This window comes from Gigantopelta aegis, chromosome 4, assembly GCF_016097555.1.
Source record: "Gigantopelta aegis isolate Gae_Host chromosome 4, Gae_host_genome, whole genome shotgun sequence".
NCBI lineage: Eukaryota > Metazoa > Mollusca > Gastropoda > Neomphalida > Peltospiridae > Gigantopelta > Gigantopelta aegis.
In genome coordinates, this window is record NC_054702.1 from 65,753,427 (window position 1) to 65,776,707 (window position 23,281).

At 37.6% G+C, this 23,281-nt stretch overlaps 1 protein-coding gene across 2 annotated transcripts in view; it reads left to right on the top strand.

Annotated features, from left to right (window-relative positions):
• Nucleotides 1-19,233, top strand: part of LOC121372186 (neuronal acetylcholine receptor subunit alpha-7-like) — a 39,471-nt gene extending 20,238 nt beyond the window's left edge. The window contains exons 3-7 of one of the 2 annotated variants that reach the window (XM_041498469.1): nt 7,476-7,520; nt 7,832-7,947; nt 10,002-10,013; nt 16,967-17,505; nt 18,266-19,233. In XM_041498469.1, the coding sequence (XP_041354403.1) occupies nt 7,476-7,520; nt 7,832-7,947; nt 10,002-10,013; nt 16,967-17,505; nt 18,266-18,651 (1,098 nt within the window). In that variant the 3' untranslated portion in view covers nt 18,652-19,233. The remainder of the gene's footprint in view (nt 1-7,475; nt 7,521-7,831; nt 7,948-10,001; nt 10,014-16,966; nt 17,506-18,265) is intronic. The other variant, XM_041498470.1, reaches the window with a different exon arrangement.
• Nucleotides 19,234-23,281: the final 4,048 nt, after the last annotated feature.

Genomic DNA, 23,281 nt, shown 5'->3' on the forward strand with positions numbered 1-23,281 from the left:
AGACACACAGATACGTACAGACACACACATACACGTACAGACACACATAATGTCATACACGTACAGACACATATATATATATACGTACAGACGCACAGATACGTACAGACACACACAGGCACGTACAGACACACACATTTACGTACAGATACACACAAATACGTACCGACACGCGCATATACGTACAGACACACAAATACGAACATACACGTACATATACGTACAGACACGCACATACACGTACAGGTACGCACATACAAGTACATACAAACACGGACATACATACTTACATACATACACGCACAGACAGACACGTACAAACACAGATACTCACAGACACGCACATATACGTAGACATATATAGGCACGTACAGACACACACAGATACATACAGATACATGCAGGTACGCATAGATACGTACAGATACACACAGATACGTACAGATACGTGTATATAAGTACAGACACACAAATACGTACAGACACGCACATACACATACAGCTACGGACATACACGTACAGATAAGTACATACACATACAGACACGCACATACATGTACACGTACATATACATACATACATACATACATACATACACGCACGCACAGACAGACACGTACAGACAAACACAGATACGTCCAGGCACTCACAGATACGTACAGATACACACATATACGTACAGACACACAGGGATACGTACAGGCACGCACAGATACGTACATATAAACACACATACGTACAGACACGCGCATATACGTTGGACAGGTACGAATACTGTCGACTAACGATCGTTCTATTTTTGTGGAACGTAGTTGGTCTGATTGGTAGCGTTCCGGCCCAACAATTGCGGGCGATTGGGTGCCACAGGTTCGGGTCTCGGTAACGGCATGAGGAAATTTGTGAAGGCAATAAAGGATTTTAATATCCCCTGTGCCAGTGCGTCATTGAATATATGTATGTTTAAGTCAAAACCCGACATACATACAATAGAGATATTCAAAAATATAAAAATACATATATAGCCAGTGCCAGGTCTGTCCACATCTGCATGTAAGTCAAACGTTGCCAAGCCATGGGGCCTTAGAACCGCGTGGTTGTTGGACAGGTACGAATACTGTCGACTAACGATCGTTCTATTTTTGTGGAACGTAGTTGGTCTGATTGGTAGCGTTCCGGCCCAACAATTGCGGGCGATTGGGTGCCACAGGTTCGGGTCTCGGTAACGGCATGAGGAAATTTGTGAAGGCAATAAAGGATTTTAATATCCCCTGTGCCAGTGCGTCATTGAATATATGTATGTTTAAGTCAAAACCCGACATACATACAATAGAGATATTCAAAAATATAAAAATACATATATAGCCAGTGCCAGGTCTGTCCACATCTGCATGTAAGTCAAACGTTGCCAAGCCATGGGGCCTTAGAACCGCGTGGTTGTTGGACAGGTACGAATACTGTCGACTAACGATCGTTCTATTTTTGTGGAACGTAGTTGGTCTGATTGGTAGCGTTCCGGCCCAACAATTGCGGGCGATTGGGTGCCACAGGTTCGGGTCTCGGTAACGGCATGAGGAAATTTGTGAAGGCAATAAAGGATTTTAATATCCCCTGTGCCAGTGCGTCATTGAATATATGTATGTTTAAGTCAAAACCCGACATACATACAATAGAGATATTCAAAAATATAAAAATACATATATAGCCAGTGCCAGGTCTGTCCACATCTGCATGTAAGTCAAACGTTGCCAAGCCATGGGGCCTTAGAACCGCGTGGTTGTTGGACAGGTACGAATACTGTCGACTAACGATCGTTCTATTTTTGTGGAACGTAGTTGGTCTGATTGGTAGCGTTCCGGCCCAACAATTGCGGGCGATTGGGTGCCACAGGTTCGGGTCTCGGTAACGGCATGAGGAAATTTGTGAAGGCAATAAAGGATTTTAATATCCCCTGTGCCAGTGCGTCATTGAATATATGTATGTTTAAGTCAAAACCCGACATACATACAATAGAGATATTCAAAAATATAAAAATACATATATAGCCAGTGCCAGGTCTGTCCACATCTGCATGTAAGTCAAACGTTGCCAAGCCATGGGGCCTTAGAACCGCGTGGTTGTTGGACAGGTACGAATACTGTCGACTAACGATCGTTCTATTTTTGTGGAACGTAGTTGGTCTGATTGGTAGCGTTCCGGCCCAACAATTGCGGGCGATTGGGTGCCACAGGTTCGGGTCTCGGTAACGGCATGAGGAAATTTGTGAAGGCAATAAAGGATTTTAATATCCCCTGAGGAAATTTGTGAAGGCAATAAAGGATTTTAATATCCCCTGTGCCAGTGCGTCATTGAATATATGTATGTTTAAGTCAAAACCCGACATACATACAATAGAGATATTCAAAAATATAAAAATACATATATAGCCAGTGCCAGGTCTGTCCACATCTGCATGTAAGTCAAACGTTGCCAAGCCATGGGGCCTTAGAACCGCGTGGTTGTTGGACAGGTACGAATACTGTCGACTAACGATCGTTCTATTTTTGTGGAACGTAGTTGGTCTGATTGGTAGCGTTCCGGCCCAACAATTGCGGGCGATTGGGTGCCACAGGTTCGGGTCTCGGTAACGGCATGAGGAAATTTGTGAAGGCAATAAAGGATTTTAATATCCCCTGTGCCAGTGCGTCATTGAATATATGTATGTTTAAGTCAAAACCCGACATACATACAATAGAGATATTCAAAAATATAAAAATACATATATAGCCAGTGCCAGGTCTGTCCACATCTGCATGTAAGTCAAACGTTGCCAAGCCATGGGGCCTTAGAACCGCGTGGTTGTTGGACAGGTACGAATACTGTCGACTAACGATCGTTCTATTTTTGTGGAACGTAGTTGGTCTGATTGGTAGCGTTCCGGCCCAACAATTGCGGGCGATTGGGTGCCACAGGTTCGGGTCTCGGTAACGGCATGAGGAAATTTGTGAAGGCAATAAAGGATTTTAATATCCCCTGTGCCAGTGCGTCATTGAATATATGTATGTTTAAGTCAAAACCCGACATACATACAATAGAGATATTCAAAAATATAAAAATACATACATACACGCACGCACAGACAGACACGTACAGACAAACACAGATACGTCCAGGCACTCACAGATACGTACAGATACACACATATACGTACAGACACACAGGGATACGTACAGGCACGCACAGATACGTACATATAAACACACATACGTACAGACACGCGCATATACGTACAAACACGCACATACACGTACATGTACGCACTTAACGTACAGACACACACAGACACGCACATACGTACATATACGTACATATACGTACATACAGACACGTACAGACACGCACATATACATAGTCAATCTCGACATACATACAATATATAGATATTCATACATCAATACACAGGTCTGCCCACTGTTTCATGCACGTAAGCGGGATCGACCGCGTAGATTGTAGGCCCCATGCATATGGTTGAGTTAAAGAAACTTCCTTTTTTATGGAAGCTTCGATAGCTCAGAGCGTATCGTGGTTAGTCTTGCAATTTGCGGGCGAATCGGTGCCACAGGTTCGAGCCCCAGCAACGGCATGGGACAATTTTTGAGGCCAGAAAGGATTTAATTATCCCCTGCACCAGTGCGTTAATATCTATGTATGTAATAGTCAACCTCGACATACATACAATATATAGATATTCATACATCAATACATACAGACACGCACATATACATACATACACGCACAGACGGACACGTACAGACATAGACAGATACTTACAAACACGCATATATACGTACAGACACGCACAATTTATGGACATAGAGAATATCGTATGAGTAGCCGTTATATACTATTTATTTTATATCGAGCGAAAGCAAGTTGAATACATTTTTAAACAAATAGTTGTACCATATTAAATGGTATCTAACGGACTCGAATGTAATATTTTATTTGTTACATATCGACAAAAACAGATTTAAAAGAAATTAAAACGTTTTTCCCTATGAAACGCATTTATGGCGTATGCGTTTACACTTAACGTATGTTTCTAGAGCAATACGTTTCAGGTTAATTTATTCGTCACAGAGCATTCAGTTGTGATCATGCTTATTTTATTAGATGGTATGGCTGTGGCGATCGTGTCATCATCGTGGGCGACGAATTGTGTTGTCCGTGAAGTGCGTGCTCAGCGAAAACAAATACATACTAAATATACTGATCTCTTTTACTTCCATAAAACATGCCTATCTGTAGGGATGCATTGGGTTCCCACGGACTCGTAGGATGTTGGTACTACTTCCGTACTGGAATCGGCCACTGATCATATCACAGACAGGAGCAGGACCCAAGGCGGACATGCCTCAATACTGAATGGATATGAGCATGTGAAAAGTGTTTGACCTGACCCATTAGTACTAACCGGCCTACGTGGCGTAGTGGCTAAGCATGAAAATAAATAAAACTAAATATTTGTATTAAGCACGAGCCAAATGGACAAGACTAATAGAATCTATCACCGCTGTGAGGTATAAATACGGCTCATCCAACCCGAGGGACAAAATGTTTTTTTGTGAGGGCCGAGGTTTACCGAGTCCCTTACAAAAACATTTTGTCCCGAGGGTTGGAATTGCCTTATCTATACCTCACAACGGTGATTGATTCTTTTTCTTGCCAATTTAATTATAGTAACAAAACATTAATTTTGTAACCTATGGTCTGTTTATTGTAGAACGATTCGTATACATTTCACCTGCAAGCTCATTTAATCATACGCGGAAAAATATAGTCCACCTTATGCAACGCTATAAATATGTAATGTTCAACTTACCAATAAATATAAAGTTGAAAATATTAATTTGTTTAAATATTTTTAAAACAATGATACAATGTGAAATGGCAAACAGAATTTTTAAAACCATGATTATGATGTCATGCGTATGTAGAAATCGTCTAGCCCTCGGGTCGAACAGATTTATCTAGCCCTACGGTCAGACAGATTTTTTTAGCACCGTGCAAAAGCTGGATAACCCTGTCCAGTGGGCAAGAAAGAAGGCTACATAATGTTTGTTAAGCAGCACATAAGCCTTATTGTTTGTGTTTTGGGGGTTTTTTTCTCACATTTATATCCGTGTTATATACCCACGTGGCCTGGGTATACTACACACACATATAAGAAGAAATAACATCGCCAAATAATAATAATGAAAAATAGCTGTACATCTATTACGTAATAGGGATTGGCAAAGTCATGGAGGACAGTTATATTGGTAAGAAAATTAAGGAAATGTTTTATCTCCAGCTGAAAGGATGTTTCCATTAGCGTAAAAATAAACTAAGTGGAATTGATGGACTTCTTATTATTATTATTATTTAAAGTATTGATTTTAAGGATTTTTCTGTAAAGCGGTCTTCTTTGTACCCTAAAATATATTTTTCTATTGTTCGATAATATTTTATAAAACTAAGAGCTTCCATAAATTTTGGTAGTTTTTCTTTATGTTTACAACTATATATGTATCTTTTCAGTAAGCCTTATTGTTGGTAGGATGCACTATCTGGTCAGGTCAGGCCAGGTCAAAGGTTTTAACGTGCACATTCAGAACAAGCTGTTGTAGCACACGCTTGTCATGGGTGCAGGTGTCGACTCTCGCCGGCTTCTCCGTTCAGAACAGAAAAGGGTTTGGGGATTGGGAAAGGGGATCGCTCGCGCTGGCATGTTCATGGGAGCACAAGCAGCCCGACGAGGGCCGGAAGTGGGCGAGGTATTGGTTTTCGGTGCTATTGAATTTGCAAATGTCCCCTTACTATTAAAGTCAAACAGAAATTTTTGCGTAATTTCTTAAGAGTAATTTGGAAGCATAATTTAGATCGGTTCGCCGAAATTGAAATGGAGCTAATTTGGTCGATTTGACTTAGTTGATCGAAAGGTAGCTCCTAGCCTACACTATCTGTGTATTTCCCTTGGTTTATTGCTCTTTGCAGATAAGAAAGCTAATCTGACCCAAGCCAATGAGTAAAATGACCGCCAGTAATGGAGTATGGTAGATGGTTGAAGGTGCCTCTTTACCAATATCTGAAGAGGGACAGTTACTTTCGTAAACCTCCGTCCCTCATAATGTCCATATAGTACAGACCCTCTCCATCTGGAGTTACACATAACAAAGTGGAATAGGAGTGTTCCCACGTACATATACTCGATTTCATATTATTATTACATTTATTTGTGTTTATGTGGTTTCGTAATTCTGAAAAACAAACATTTTAACAATCTGATAAAACCATCGGATCAATTATAAATAGTTGGTCTATAGCCATCTTGTCAAATCGTTTAGTCCATAACCATCTGGTTACTTCATCTAGCCTATAACTATCTGGTCAAATCGTGTGGCTACATATTTTTGAAGCTATCTTAGCGATACAAAATCGTAAAACGGTCGTAAGCTATGACCTCACTGCGACTCTCGCCATAGCCTACGATGGTTGTACGATATAGTGGCGCTAAAATAGCTTCGATAATATGGGCCCTGGTCAAATTATCTGGTTTATAGCCATATAGAACCCGTTCCACGTAGCGATCTTAACACTAAGATCACCTTAATTGCATAATTATAGTATACACGTATGGTGATCTTAGCGCTTGTTTCTAAGTTCATGGAACGAGTCCCTGGTCTATAACCAGTGGATATATGCCAGATGATTTGATTCCAGTCAGACTACGCTTTATGTCTTCGTGTACTTTAAAGGGACATTCCTGAGTTTGCTGCAATGTTTAAGATGTTATCGACTAAAACTTTTTAACGATTGTAATTACATATCAAATATATTTTTTTGCATAAAATATTAGTGGCTGTATATTAAACATGTTTCCGATCGTTCTAATATTTGTACTGGGTTAAATTTTGTTTTATTTCCAATTTTTTATTTTTTTTGTCTGTACTATACTTAACTGTTAACTGGAAACTTTCCAGAAATCGAAAACCTAACAATTTAACACTCACCGCAGAAGTTGTTTATTTCATCTTGTCTTTATGAACGATTTAAAGAAAACAAAGTAGGAGTGGTGGTTTGCGGAAGTATTAAATCATTTCGTACTTATATCCAATTAAAGGGACATTCCTGAGTTTGCTGCACTTTTTAAGATGTTATCAACTAACATAGACTTTTTAAAGGGACATTCCTGAGTTACATATGAAATATATTTTTCTGCATAAAATATTAGTATATTAAACGTGTTTCTGATCGTTCTAATATTTGTACTAGATTAAATTTCATCTTATTTCCTAAAAGATAGTTTTTTCGTACGTACGAAATTATTTAAAGACAAAATCCAGTTTGGGCTTCTTACAAATATTAAGACGACCAGAAACACATTAGATATACAGACACTGATATTCTAAACAAGAAAATATATGTCCCTTTAATTCAGTTTGCTACATATTTTACAGATTATACGTGCCCAGACGTTTTCTGTGTCGGGATGGTTTGTAATGGTAAGTATGAATGAATGAATGAATGAATTGACTTGGATGGATGTATGGTTAGATTGATTGATTGATGGATGCAATGATGCAAGGATAGATGGATGAATGGATGGATAGATAGATGCATGGTTGGATGGATGGATAGATAGTGGATGTATGGATGGATGGGTGGATGGTTAGATGGATGGTTAGATGGATGGATGGTTAGATGGATGGTTAGATGGATGGATGGATGGATGGATGGATGGATGGATGAGTGCATACATGCATGAACGACGGGATGGATGATGTTTTTGTTGTTACTTTGTTGCTTATTTCAGAGTTGGAACGATCCACGCCTTTACTGGGACGTGGCAAATCCACTTTATACCGACGTCAACTTTATGTTTTTCACACAAAAAGAAATATGGCGACCGACGGTAGTCGTAGAAAATTCGTACGTATATTAGTAGAACACACGCTAGTTAAGACCTTCTATATTTAGTATACTCGCGGAGAAAAATTCCTGTGCACCAAATGAATGTATGCAATTTCTTGAAATCTGGTCATGAAAATGTCAGAAAATAACTGTGTAACCATTCACTTCAAATATACCTGAGGAAGGAAGGAAATGGTTTATTTAATGACTCACTCAGCACATTTTATTTACGGTTATATGGCGTCGGACATATGGTTAAGGACCACACAGATATTGAGAGAGGAAACCCGCTGTCGCCACTTCATGGGCTACTCTTTTCGATTAGCAGCAAGGGATCTTTTATATGCACCATCCCACAGACAGGACAGTACATACCACAGCCTTTGTTACACCAGTTGTGGAGCACTGGGTGGAACAAGAAATAGCCCAATGGGTACACCGACAGGGATCGATCCTAGACCGACCGCGCATCAAGCGGACGCTTTACCACTGGGCTACGTCCCGCTCAATATAGCCGAGGAGTTCTGTGAATTGCACGTGCTATTCATGTTTTATACGCACAGCCTGCCTTATGGGCATTTCCAGTCATATGCTCATCTGAAATTCATTTTTATTATCAATGGACTGCAAGATGATTGTATAGCTTCTCATCACTCAGAGAACCACTTGTGTTGGCATCTGATTGTCGTCATCGTGATGTATTGGCTCTAAGAAAATAAACGTCTTCGAGCAGTTGGAATGGCACAAAACGTTGTTGCTAGACGTTATGGTGTTCATTAAAGGGACATACCCTAGTTTTTAAACACTAAGGCATATGTTTGACTATTAGAGCCATTTACAGACTGAAATCATATTTTACTTAGATTTTATTGCATATGTTTTTTTAAAACGCACGTGTGTCTGAGAGGTAAAAGTTATGGAGTCGAGTGTCAGTATATTTTTAGAGTGTATTTCATCATTTCAAAGTCACCGACTCATGTTTCACTCAAATGTAACTGTATTCATATGTGTTACGAGTTTGTAGATTAACTAAACTTAGTGTTAATTTTCATGGGCTGAAACTAGGGTATGTCCCTTTAATGTTCATCAGAACACCATACAAAGTCTGCGGAGATTTTTTCAACAGTTAAGCGTACTAGAGATCTTCTGTATTTCGGAAGCCTACGTATGACGTTTACAAAATGCCTATATCAGGCTAGTAGACCTACGGAATCATTTAGTTTTACGTCCCAAAATATCCCTGAGTTAAAGACCGTTATTAGTGGAAGAACTGCACGCATCCCGTTAGATAATGATAAAATACTACCACGACTGTTCAGCAATATCTAGTCCTGTTACAACGTCATCGACGGCGCACAAAAAGAGAGATTGTTTTGTTTAACGACATCACTAGAGCACATTGATTTATTAATCATCGGCTGTTTCGATGTCAAACATTTGGAAATTTTGACTCCTAATGCAGCAAGGGATCTTTAATATGCACTTTCCCAGATAGGAAAGCACATACCACGGCCTTTGACCAGTTGTGGTACACTAGTTGGAACGAGAAAAAACAATCAGCTGAATGGATCCACCGAGGTGTTTCGATCCTGCGACATAAACTCCTGAAGCGAGCACTCAACCGACTGCGCTAAATCCCCTTCCCCATAAATATAAGTATTACTGAGATTTATTACCCCAGCGGGCATTCATAATCTGGAAAATAAAAATAGTTATTTTATCAGGTTTTATGATTAAATTTCGAATAAAATGCTATTTTAATACAATTCAATACAAATTTATGGAACAGAATACATAGAATTTTGGTTGTGATCGTGAATAAAATACAAAGTTATAGCAATACTCAGAATCACGTCGTTTCTATATAAATGTAGGCTAGTTGTATTGAAAATAGAATGTTCTGAAAAAAAACAAAGGCTAATGTAATAAATAATAACAAACTCAATACCAATTATTACCAAATGTTTGTTCCTCGTAAAATAATTTTCACGCTAAAGCTCGTGACAACTGAAAATTATTTCATTCGGGACATAAATTACTCGTTTATTGTCATCTATTTTAATCATTCACAGGGATTCTTGTCCGTGAGTATATTTATTTATTGTGTATTTGTTTATTCATTTATTATTATTATTATTAGTAGTAGTAGTAGTAGTAGTAGTAGTAGTGTTGCTTAATTATTGTTTATTACGTTACACCACACGAAGGCAAAATCTAGTCACACAATAATTTGCAGTCTAGTTATAATAATAGACTGTAATTCGATGATTCAAAATTTTAAAATCTCGATTTCTCAAAGTCCATTATACGAATTTAATAAAGTTTAACTTTACAACTTTCTAAGAGGCGGGATGTAGCCCAGTGGTAAAGCGCACGCCTGATGCGTGGTCGGTCTCTGATCGATCCTCGTCGGTGGGCCCATTGGGTTTTTTCTCGTTCCAGCCAGTGCACCACGACTGGTATATCAAAGACTGTGGTATGCGCTATCCTGTCTGTGCGATGGTGCATATAAAAGTCCCCTGGCTACCAATGGAAAATGTAGCGGGTTTCCTCTTTATAACTTTGTCAAAATTACCAAATGTTTGACATTCCATAGCCGATGATTAATAAATCAATGTGCTTATGTGGTGTCATTAAACAAAGCAAACTTTAATGTCTAAGCGCTATTGGGTGACCAAGCTGTTGTCTACGGTAGTTAATTAAAAAGAAAGAACAGTCATCTAAGCGAAACGAACCATGCCTGTTTTGACTATCGGTGTTTACATTAGTATTGACTTTAGTTTGATTAAACCTTGATAATTATTCCTGTGTTACTGAAAAAACATCAATTTCTATTCTGACACAGCTGTAATAAGCTTTTGGATGAAACCGAGTATATACAATGTGCAAGAAATGGCTGCCGTATGAAATCTCATAAACAATATATAAAATACAACATATACAGAAGGACGAGAAACATGAGAGCGTTAATTCAGAACAAAACCATTAACACATTCAAGTTTGCATTAATACACAAGACAGAGACCAAATAATATTTTGACAATGAAAGAAAACAAAATTGTCTTATTGTAATACCACTAAAAGTTGTTTTAACAGAAAACATAATGTGTTATATAATTTGACCATTTTTACTGCTAACTTAGAGCTATTCCGAACATGTCTGAAAACTTTAAGTGTTTCGTTTTAGAATATATTGAAAGTCTGTGCGCGGTCGGTTTGGGATCGATCCCGTCGGTAGGCGCAATGGTTTATTTTTCGTTCCAGCCAGTGCACCACGACTGGTATATCAAAGGTCGTGGTATGTGCTATGCTGCATGCGGGAAGGTGCATATAAAAGATCCCTTGCTACTAATGGAAAAATGTAGCGTGTTTCCTCTCTAAGACTATATGCCAAAATTACCAAATGTTTGACATTCCATAGCCGATGATTAATAAATCAATGTGCTATAGTGGTGTCGTGAAACAAAGCAAACTTTACTAATATGTTATGGTTATTTCGACATTTGATCATTAGAGAGAAAGAGAGGAAAGTTACTGACGTCATATAGGCTACTCTTACAGTTCATACAAAGTCTAATACACTTCAATGTCAGTTCAAGGTCTATACATTTCTACACAAAAGACTGTTGGATGTAAACGATTTTTAATCAAATAAAAATAAGTTCCCCCTTTTACATCAAACAGAATTCTTTGTAGTACAAAACTGATGACCAAAAAAAAAAAAAAAAAAAAAAAAACGCACACACGAACAAAAACACGCAAAAACAAAACAAAAGAATTTAATGTCAAACAATTAAAAGCAGTATGTGCAAAACCTAACTGTAGAAAATGCTTACAGAGCTTATTAGTCTGGCGTTGTTTTATATTTAAACTTTAATCATCTTTAAAAGGAAACAAAACTCCGTTTTAAAATATAACGGCTACGCTACCAAACCGGCCTCGGTGGCGTCGTGGTTAGGCCATCGGTCAACAGGATGGTAGGTACTGGGTTCGGATCCCAGTCGAGGCATGGGATTTTTAATTCAGATACCGACTCCAAACCCTGAGTGAGTGCTCCGCAAGGCTCAGTGGGTAGGTGTAAACAACTTGCACCGACCAGTGATCCATAACTAGTTCAACAAAGGCCATGGTTTGTGTTATCCTGCCTGTGAGAAGCGCAAATAAAAGATCCCTTGCTGCTAATCGGAAAGAGTAGCCCATGTAGTGGCGACAGCGGGTTTCCTCTCAAAATCTGTGTGGTCCTTAACCATATGTCTGACGCCATATAACCGTAAATAAAATGTGTTGAGTGCGTCGTTAAATAAAACATTTCTTTCTTTCTTTTTGCTACGCTACCACAATAATAATTTTAAAAAAGAGAGAATTGAAAATATTAAGCTCCAGTATGCAATCCCTTTATATAACCTAGAAAAAATATATATCTGATTTCATAGGATTTAATAGAACATAGACAAGACGAATTACTAGACATTCATTGAGTAAATCGAAATGGGATGGGGGAGTGAAAACTGACATAGTATTTTTGTAATATGAAATAGAGAAATTTTCATAGTAAATTTATTTCAAGAACTGGATGATGCAACCATATTCAATGTTCATAAGCAAATTTTAAAACAAGTTATATCAAAAACTGCCAAATAATAACAATGTTGTCATTACTGAAAAATATATAATTATAACGTTCTGAATGAAAGGACGAAGAAAGATAAAAGTTATAAGTTTTTTTGTTTAACGACACCACTGGAGCACATTGAATTATTAATCATCGGCTATTGGATGTCAACATTTGGTTATTTTGACATATAGTCTTAAAGAAGAAACCTGTTTCATTGTTTCATTAGTAGCAAAAGATCCTTTATAGGCATCATCCCACAGACAGGATAGCACATACCACGGCCTTACACATAGACGTGGTGCACTGACTGTAACGAGAAATAGCCCAAATGACGGGGATCGATTCTAAGAACGGACGAAGAAGCAGATAAGTTAGAAGAAAAAAAGACGATATGTATTTCTTGAGAACGATGAATCTGTTGCGTATTAAATATATATATATATATATATATATATATATATATATATATATATATATATACACTACTCAAAAGAATTTAAGGGTCAGACGATATTTTCGACATTATTTTCTGAATGTCAATTATATTAGCTAGACCATAATGTCACGCATGGTATTGTTCCATTTTGACGAAAGTGGGTCTAAGCAACCCATAAATGAATTAAAATCCACTGTCATTGACACTGTCGACTAGTTCTAATGGCGAAAACATGCTTACATTTGCACGTAAATTAGGGCGAAAGCGAAAGGTCTGCTAAGTGCCCATAACTTGCTTTTTCACAAAGCGCTTCAATGCACGCTTTGCACGTGTATTCCATGTTCCCAATGCTGAATTTCCGTATAATTGGAGCTTGCGTTCGTGTACGGTGCACACTCCAAATTCGACAATGGTACGACTTCAACTGACTATCGAAGATCGAGGAAGGGCTATTGCTTGGCTTCAGGATGGCAATACGCAAAGAAATGTTGCTCTGAGACTTGGTGTCAGTCAGAGTGTCGTTGGCCGACTGTGGCAACGGTACCAAGCAACGAATTCTGTTCGAAATCGTCCACGTTCGGGAGGACCCCGAAGCACTACAAATAGAGAGGACCGCTACATCACCAATATGGCTCTACGTCAACGCACAACCACTGCACGCCGATTACGTGACAATCTGCGGACTGCGACTGGAACTCGAGTGTCTGATCAAACCATACGCAATCGTCTGAGAGCCAATAATCTACGCTGCCGTCGCCAGGCTGTTCGACCACCACTCCTACCACGTCACAGAACGGCCAGACGTCACTGGTGCACGCTTCATCTGCGGTGGCAACGTGTTCAGTGGGGTCGAGTGATGTTCACTGATGAGTCCGGGTTTAGTCTCCAGTTCAACGACGGTCGGGTTCGTGTCTACAGACGTCCTGGGGAGCGCTTCGCTGACGTTAACGTTAGACAACGTCATCGGTTCGGTGGTGGCAGCGTCATGGTGTGGGGCGGCATCTCTATCCACCACAGGACCCCCCTCTATGTGGTGGATGGCAATCTGAATGGAATCCGCTATCTGAATGAGATTATCCGGCCGTTGGTTCTCCCAGGCCTTCAGTAGATTAGCGGCGGGGCAGTTCTGCAGGATGACAATACCAGACCCCACCGCGCCAGGGTGGTAACGGACTTTCTCAGACAACAAGGTATCGCCAGGATGGATTGGCCAGCATATTCGCCGGACTTGGCCCCAATAGAGAACGCCTGGGACGAATTAGGCAGGAGAGGTCGGGATAACCATGCCCCTCCGGCCAACCTTCATTCCCCAAGAGTTCTTCAGACGTCTGATCAACAGCATGAGGCAACGATGTGTCGAGTGTATTCGCGCCAGGGGTGGATTCACACACTATTAAACGAATGTTTTAATGTGTAAAATCCATGTTTGACAACCTTCAACTTTGACAGCATGTCATGTGACTTTCTTGTATACAGTGACGTTTATTTGTGGGGTTTTTTTGTAAATATGGAACAATAAATAAAAAAATTGATGTAGTTTACATCATCAATCTAATACACTCTGAAACTTATTTGGTTATACATTTTTGACCCTTAAATTCTTTTGAGTAGTATATATATTGGAAAAACTTGGAATACTTTTTTGTTTGATTGATTTAACTACAGTTAGAATTTGAAACTGAAGATTTATTGGTGAAGATATTAGATTGATATACGATAATATGCAAAATACAGAAATGTATAAAATACCCGACTCTGGGTTATTAGACTTCGAAAAGGCTTACAATTCTCTGTCACAGATGTTTATTGAAAAATATTTGGATCTAATTTTTTTTTTTTCATTTTAAGTCTCGAATCCAAACTTGATTAAAACAGTGCGTGATAGCTCAACATTAAAATTTAAAATAAATTGGAGACACGGGTATCCCTTTTAACCATATATTTTCATGTTTTCCCAGATTGTAACCATCATGATAAGTAATGTTAATGGGATAAAAAAAAAAAAGTTTATTTAACGACGCACTCAACACATTTTATTTACGGTTATATGGCGTCAAACATATGGTTACGGATCACACAGATATAATGGGATAAAAGCCATTAATATATGTGGTATATCTCGTTTCCTTTTACACGGGATTCCAAACTTCCTCTTTGGTAACATGGAAATCTTGTTTCATTATGCGAATGTTTCAGGTATTAAAATAAACTATCAGATGTCACATACAGTAAGGACAGAAATCGATCGCCGCACTAAATGGTAATTGCATTTGCAACTGAATTTAGTATTATTAGCGAAACTTTTACAATTAATATTATTGACCAAGTTAAAATAAACAAAACCTAATGAAATAATGGTTTAATTTGAACTCAGATCTACCAGGGCTTATAGATCATGGTAGCTCCATTCCCATATATCCAATGGGCCCGCCGACGGGGATCAATCCCACACCGACAGCGCATCGAGCGAATGCTGTACCACTGGACTACGTCCCGCTCCGTACCCAATGTGGATGCGCAAGTTAGGTTAGCTTTCCTTTGATCCTACATGAATATTTTGAAAGTTGCCTATTTTACGACAATTGTCACTTAAGATGTATCATTAAAGTGACAAACCCTAGTTTTTAAACATTAAACAAACACAGATCTCAGCTTAAACAATTGTCACTTAAGAAGTTCTAACGAATTATATATATATATATATATATATATATATATATATATATATATATATATATATATATATATATATATATATATATATATATATATATATATATATATATATATATATATATATATATATATACATATACATACATACATACATACATACATACACACACACACACATATATATATATATATATATATATATATATATATATATATATATATATATATACATATACATATACATATACATATACATATACATATACATATACATATATATATATATACATATACATACATACATACATACATACATACATACATACATACATACACACATATACATACACACGAAACAAGCCTGTCATGTAGAGAAAAACATACACTTTTTAACGATATATATATATATATATATATATATATATATATATATATATATATATATATTTGTTTGTTTGTTTGTTTTTAATTCGATTGTCCGCTATCTTCAACATATTTAGAAGGCTCCACGCATACTTATAAACTTTATGCACACATGCGTATCATTAAAGTGACAAACCCTAGTCTTTAAACATTAAACTAAGACATTAATTAGATTTTATTGTTTAGATTATTCATTCCCGTACATCTTAGAGTTTCTGGTTATCCTGGTGTTTCTAAAACCACGAAATGCATGTTCCACATTTTTAAAAACGCATGTGCCTCTGAGAATTAACGATCAAGGAGAGTAGTTATAGTATATTTCCCCCTTTTCAACGTAACATGCTTTTATTTTACTTTATCCAAATATGTTTTGTTTTGTGTCCCCACAGGTTTGTAGATTAATCAGACTTAGTGTCCATTTTTACGAGTTTGAAACTAAGGTGTGCAACTTTAAATATGATCAATCATATATTATATAGCTTAATTTAAAGCTTTATTGTACACTAATGTAATTTAAGGCTCGACTCGGTAATAAAATAATTGAAAAGTAAATATTTTATTAAATGCACCAAATGTTCTTCCTATGATTCCTTGCTACCCCCCCCCCCCCCCCCACACACACACACACACACACACACTTGCGAATTAATAAAATAATTGAAAAGTTAATTTTTAAATGCACCAAAAGGTTCTTCCTATAAATCCCCCCCCCCCCCCTTCCCTGCCCAACACACATACACATACTCGCGAATTAATATCTGGCTTTTTGTCAACAATATTAATCATTATTTATATTTATACAACTCCCTTAACCTTAACTCCGTTTAAAAGTCTTTATGGAAAATCGTTTATTTTCATTACTGAGTAAATTCCTCATTTTCTTCTAGGATAGACGACTTGAGTGTTATCGATGACGACAACGTCCCGCTACGTGTGTTCAGCAATGGCAAGGTCGTCTGGAATCCCCCCGGAATCTACGTCACCAACTGCGACATCGACATCACGTACTACCCATTCGACACACAGACGTGCTACATCAGCCTCAAAAGCGTGGGCTACAACATCAGGGAATTGAACCTAACGCTCCTCGACAGTGGTCTGAAGTCCAGCAGTTTCGAGGTAAACGGCGAGTGGACTCTGCTTTCCACGACAGCCACAAGGACGGAGTCTACGGACGTAACGGACGCGGAAGTGTACGCGACGCTGCAGTTCTCCGTGACGGTGCAGAGGCGGACCAAATATTATGGGCTGAATATTCTGCTTCCTGTCCTGACGCTGGCGGTGCTGTCGGCGCTCGTGTTTCTGCTTCCGATAGAGTCCGGAGAGAAGATGGGCTACTCGCTCACCGTCCTGCTCTCCATATCCGTGTTCCTCACCCTGATCGCTGATCAGATACCAACCACGTCCAAGTCCATCGCTATCCTCAGTGAGTATTTCACTCCTTTGATTTATAGAAATCACTGTACAAACCACGGCATTTGATGTACCGACAGAGATGGGGGGGGGGGGGGGGGACCACTGAGCTGCAATCAATGACAATGACAATATATATATATATATATATATATATATATATATATATATATAAAGTCCGCCCCGCCAAACTAGAACGCATCCAATTGGATATAATAACATTTTGTGTGCCAGATTGGATGGGGAGAAAATACTAGCTGTGGACCATTTCCAATAAGTCTTCTTTTTTGTCCTTTGATTCATTCTTGTGTAGTTCAACCATCTCTTAAAGGTTGTACTCTGGACGGGATAAAAGGGAACCGTTATATGAAATAGCCCTCGTATTATTACTTGTTCTTCAAGATTTAAAGCTAAAATACAAATAAACCCTAAATACTCCATGGGATTAGAAAACAAATGCTTGTGGAAAAATGTTGTGAAACATTAAATACTTCAGCTGAGATTGACCACCTGGTTGGTTTGTGGTTCTGTCGGTCAGTCGGTCGGCTGCTGTCTGGCAAGCTGACTGACTGACTGACTGACTGACTGACTGAAGGAAGGATTGATTGACTGACTGAGTGACTGACTGACTGAAGGATTGATTGATTGATTGATTGATTGATTGATTGATCAGATTGGCTGCATATTTCTCATTTTGTCAGCAGTCGAATTTCCAATGTCCATTTAAAAACACTTTACAATTTTTCTTTTACATAGTTGAATATACCTTTCAGCCATCTACATCAGCATCCTCATCATCCTCAACGGACTGTCCGTCGTCCTCACCCTGATGACCCTTGACATCTACTTCAGGAATGATAAAGAACCTGTTCCCCACTGGCTGCAGAAACTCACCAAGTACGTCATGTCGCCCCTCGCCTGCTGGGGCTTATGTTCCAAGAAGAAAAAGAAGAAAATCTTTGAGACTGTCCGCCCCTTGTCCAAGAAGATACACAGACCGAGCACAGAGACGGAGACGGAGACGGACGACACCGAGGATGACGAGCATCAGTTTTCTTGGGTGGAAATTGCTAAAGTATTCGACGCCTTCTGTCTACGGATATACGTCTTACTTTTCATAGTTATCACCGTGGTCTGTTTCATGATGATATTTTACTGAAGGACAAAACGGGATGGTCAGGCATCATATTTAGCTTCTTTTTTTTCTGTCTCTTTTATTCGATGTCTCTTATTAACCCTAAAATAATTTGGAGGGGGTGGGGGGGGGGGGGGGGGCAAAAAGGAAAAAGGAAAGAAAAGAGAATCAAGGCTAACAAATTGGTTGATTTAATATTTATTATTTTGACGAATTATTTGGTTGAATCTTACTGCTGTTCGCTGTAAGAAAATATTTGATTGGTTTTATATATTTGGATCATTATTGCTGTGTTTTGTTGGTGTGATATATTCTTTAGAAGCATTACGCGTTTGTGACATTAATTGAAAATTATTAGTTATGGAGTTTTCGGCGAGCTTAATATGTTTATTTTCTGTCTTGAGACCTTGAGACACTAGCCCATATATGATCACATATAGATGTGGGTAGTGGGAGGCAACTCATGTAATACTTTTATGGCTGGTGTTTTGGGCAGTGTGGTTATACAAGTCGATATGCAGAAAATGACTTTTTTTTTATGCGAACACAAAAACATCAGCTTTTTAATGCACACTGAATATTACAATTAAACATATGTTGTAGGTTCTTATAATTTATTTATTTATTTATTTTATATTGCTGGTAGTGCTTAACTGACTACTCTAACATGAGGTTTCTGAAACCAGCCCAAGTGAGATTCGGGTTAAGAGGTAATGTAGAACATGTCCATTTAACTGATGAATAAACGTTTGACTAGTGACCATTCAAAATGTAATGCATGCGTGCATGTGTCTTGATAAGAGTTGCTTCCCTTTACTACCTAATTAAACGCAAGATGGATATGGATTACTGACTGTATATCTATATTTGCCAACGCATATTAAACTACTGCACACGACAAATGGCATATATTTGTAGAAATAATTTTTCTTCTAGGGGTGTTTTTGGCCATTTTAGAAATGATCACATTTGGTAAATTTTGGGTAAATTATTAGATTAAATGATTTGCGGGAATTAATGCAAATAATGACGATTTTTTTAAATATTTATTTTAAGTCATTATGAAATAAATATTAGATTGTTATCCAATTTGGGGAGAACAGGGGTTAAATTATTACTATCATCATCATCATCATCATCATCATCATCATCATCACCATCACAATTATTATTATTATTATTATTATTATTATTATTATTACTTAGGACATTGTAAATAACTGTATTTCTTTGGAGTGGGTGGGGATGGAGGACTAAAAAAAATTATTATATTTTATTTATTATTATTATTATTTTTATTATATTTATTATATTTTATTTATTATTATTTTATTTTTTTTAATTATATTTATTATATTTTATTTATTATTATTATTATTATTATTATTAATGTTTTTTTCTAAAAACAAATTCGGGTTTTGTTTTTTGGGTATGTGTGAGGGTTTTTTATCGGCAAATTCTGGAGGAAATCGCTTTCCATCTCACCCAAGCGATGGTTTGTGACAGTCCTGAACAAGTATTTCGGTCCAGGATTGATCCCCGTCAGTGGACCCATTGGGCTATTTCTCGTTCCAGCCAGTGTTCTAAAACTGGTGTAACAAAGATCGTGGTATGTACTATGCTGTCTGTGGGATCGTGCATATAAAAGATCCCTTTCTGCCAATCGGAAAGAGTAGCCCATGAAGTGGCGACAGCGGGATTCCTCTCTCAATATCTAGGGTCCTTAACCATATGTCTGACGCCGTATTACTGTAAATAAAATGTGTTGAGTGCGTCGTTAAATAAAACATTTCTTTCTTTTTGTCTTTTTTGAACAAGTATTTTGCTTTTGTGTATCGTTTATGGTGTCATTTATTACTCAGTTACTATCTGGATTTTGCAATGGAATATATATTTTACATGACCAATACTGATGTGACTCGTGGCTATGGCCATACAACATGTGCCAGTTATGGGTTCCCTGTCGTCGTCTGTTTTTCCTAAAGTCAGGACATGACAAACACACCTATTGCACGGATGATCACACTTGATTAAGTGGTGTAACAATCACCACTCTCAGAATAAAAATGCCTTTGAATGTAATATATACAGGGCTGAACTTTCGAAGCCCGTATTCATAAACGCAGGTGTTTAAGCATTGTAAAATTAATGTGTATGGTTACACGTATGTAAGATATTAACAGGCTTGTAAATTCGGCCCACGGTTGGTTTTTACGGGAATACCTTCATGTGGAATACATACATATAGATATAGGCACACATAACACTAATATACAAGCACAACAAAGTAAACAAAAACAAACAAAACCCCACATCTCCATCCCCATCCCCGCAAAAACAAAAGTTGTATCATCATCGAATATTACCTTTTAAAAAAAGAGACAAGGCAATTTTAAACCATGATTAATTGACACAAGCGTCTGAATACTGATCCTTTATTATCAAAATATATTATGCTGTAAAAAACCATACATATATATATAAATGTATACACACGTGAGTGTGTCAATTAAGCGTTGTTGGGTCACTTGACCTTGTGGCTTCGTGAAATTTCAGTTTCGGTATTGCCAAACTATACCACTACGTCATAAAAATATGTTATCTCTTTACGCATATTCAAATTCTGATTCACAAATGTAACATAATATATATACATTAATTTGAAAAACCCCATAGTAAAATAGTCAAAGTAATTGGGAAGCTCAACACGTCGCTAACCCGTTCACAATCCCTTACACACCCGACTTAAAGTGACATTCCTGAGTTTACTGCAATTTTTAAGATGTTATCGACTAACAGAGACTTTTTAACGATTGTAATTACATATCAAATATATTTTTATGCATAAAATATTAGTGGCTGTATATTACACGTGTTTCTGCTGGTTCTAATATTTGTACTAGTTTAAATTTCATTTTATTTCCTAAAATAAGTTTTTTTAAAGACAAAATCCAGTTTGGGCTTCTATTAAGACGACCAGAAAAATATTGAATATACAGACACTGATATTCTAAACAAGAAAATATATTTAATGAGTAAGTTTAATCGTAGAAATATTTTATTAGTCGGAAACATCTTACAATGAAACAAACTCAGGAATGTCCCTTTAAAGAATTTATAGCATTAACATTGACATTTATACACATTTATTCATGCACGTAAATTAGATGTTGACTGATAATTACATTACCCATCTAATTTTCCGGCGTATTAAGATGTCAGTTATACGTTGTACATAACAAATAAAATCCAATTGGCGACTATCTTAACGTATGTAGTTCTAAAAAATAAAAATAAAGTAAAGTACTCGTATAACGAACCGGAAGGGACCATGATAGTTCGTTATAGCAGTAGTTCGTTGTACACATTTTCATAAGATGGTTATTAATGTATAGAGAAATAAAACGGGACTTTAAAATCAGTAGTTCGTTATAAGCATGTTCGTTCTAAGTATATATATATATATATATATATTCAACATATCAACCAACTATGACCCATAAATATGAATACTACAAACCTTTCCCAAAGGTATTAACAAAAGAAAGCTCTTTTTCAAAATAACCGTCTGTTTTACAACACCTCTAGTTTCATACAAATAATACAGTTCTTATATTTTAGAGGTAACCCACACAATTAATAAGCATAATGATATTTGACATAGTTATATCGGATAAAATAAAATTGTCCTCATAAAACCTGTTTTTGACAACAAATACCAACACGTGTGTAACCAAAGGAAGATCTGGCCTCGTGGTTATAAAAGTTTTAGAGTCTAGACTCGAGACTCTAATAGTAAAGTAAAGTTTGTTTTATTTAACGACGCCACTAGAGCACATTGATTTTTAATCTTATCATCGGCTATTGGACGTCAAACATATGGTCATTCTGGCACTGTTTTTAGAGGAAACCCGCTGTCGCCACATAGGCTACTCTTCTTTACGACAGGCAGCAAGGGATCTTTTATTTGCGCTTCCCACAGGCAGGATAGCACAAACCATGGCCTTTGTTGAACCAGTTATGGATCACTGGTCGGTGCAAGTGGTTTTACACCTACCCATTGAGCCTTGCGGAGCACTCACTCAGGGTTTGGAGTCGGTATCTGGATTAAAAATCCCATGCCTCGACTGGGATCCGAACCCAGTACCTACCAGCCTGTAGACCGATGGCCTGCCACGACGCCACCGAGGCCGGTAGACTCTAATAGAGACTGAGACACTGATGTCATGACAAGGCCATACACATTAGAGATTGAGTCTAGACTCGAGACTCTAATAGAGACTGAGACACTGATGTCATGACAACGCCATACACATTAGAGATTGAGTCTAGACTCAAAACATTTTATAAGCACGGGCCCTGGTAGTATTAACTATGCTATCAAAAGTTCTATTTTTTACACAGCCGTATGTTATTATTTACATTTGGGGGTTGTTGGGGGTTTTTTTTGGGGGGAGGGTTGGGTTTTTTGGGTTTAGTGCAATCTATAGGGTAAGGTGTCGATAAATAAAACTCGGCTAAAGGTAAAATGGAAACCACTGATATACATTTTGTGTATTTGCAGTCCCCTGGTCTTACATAAGACTTGGAACTGGATTACCGGACACCACTGGTAAAGGTTTTGTCTATTCTGCAGTCCTCTGGTCTTATTTAA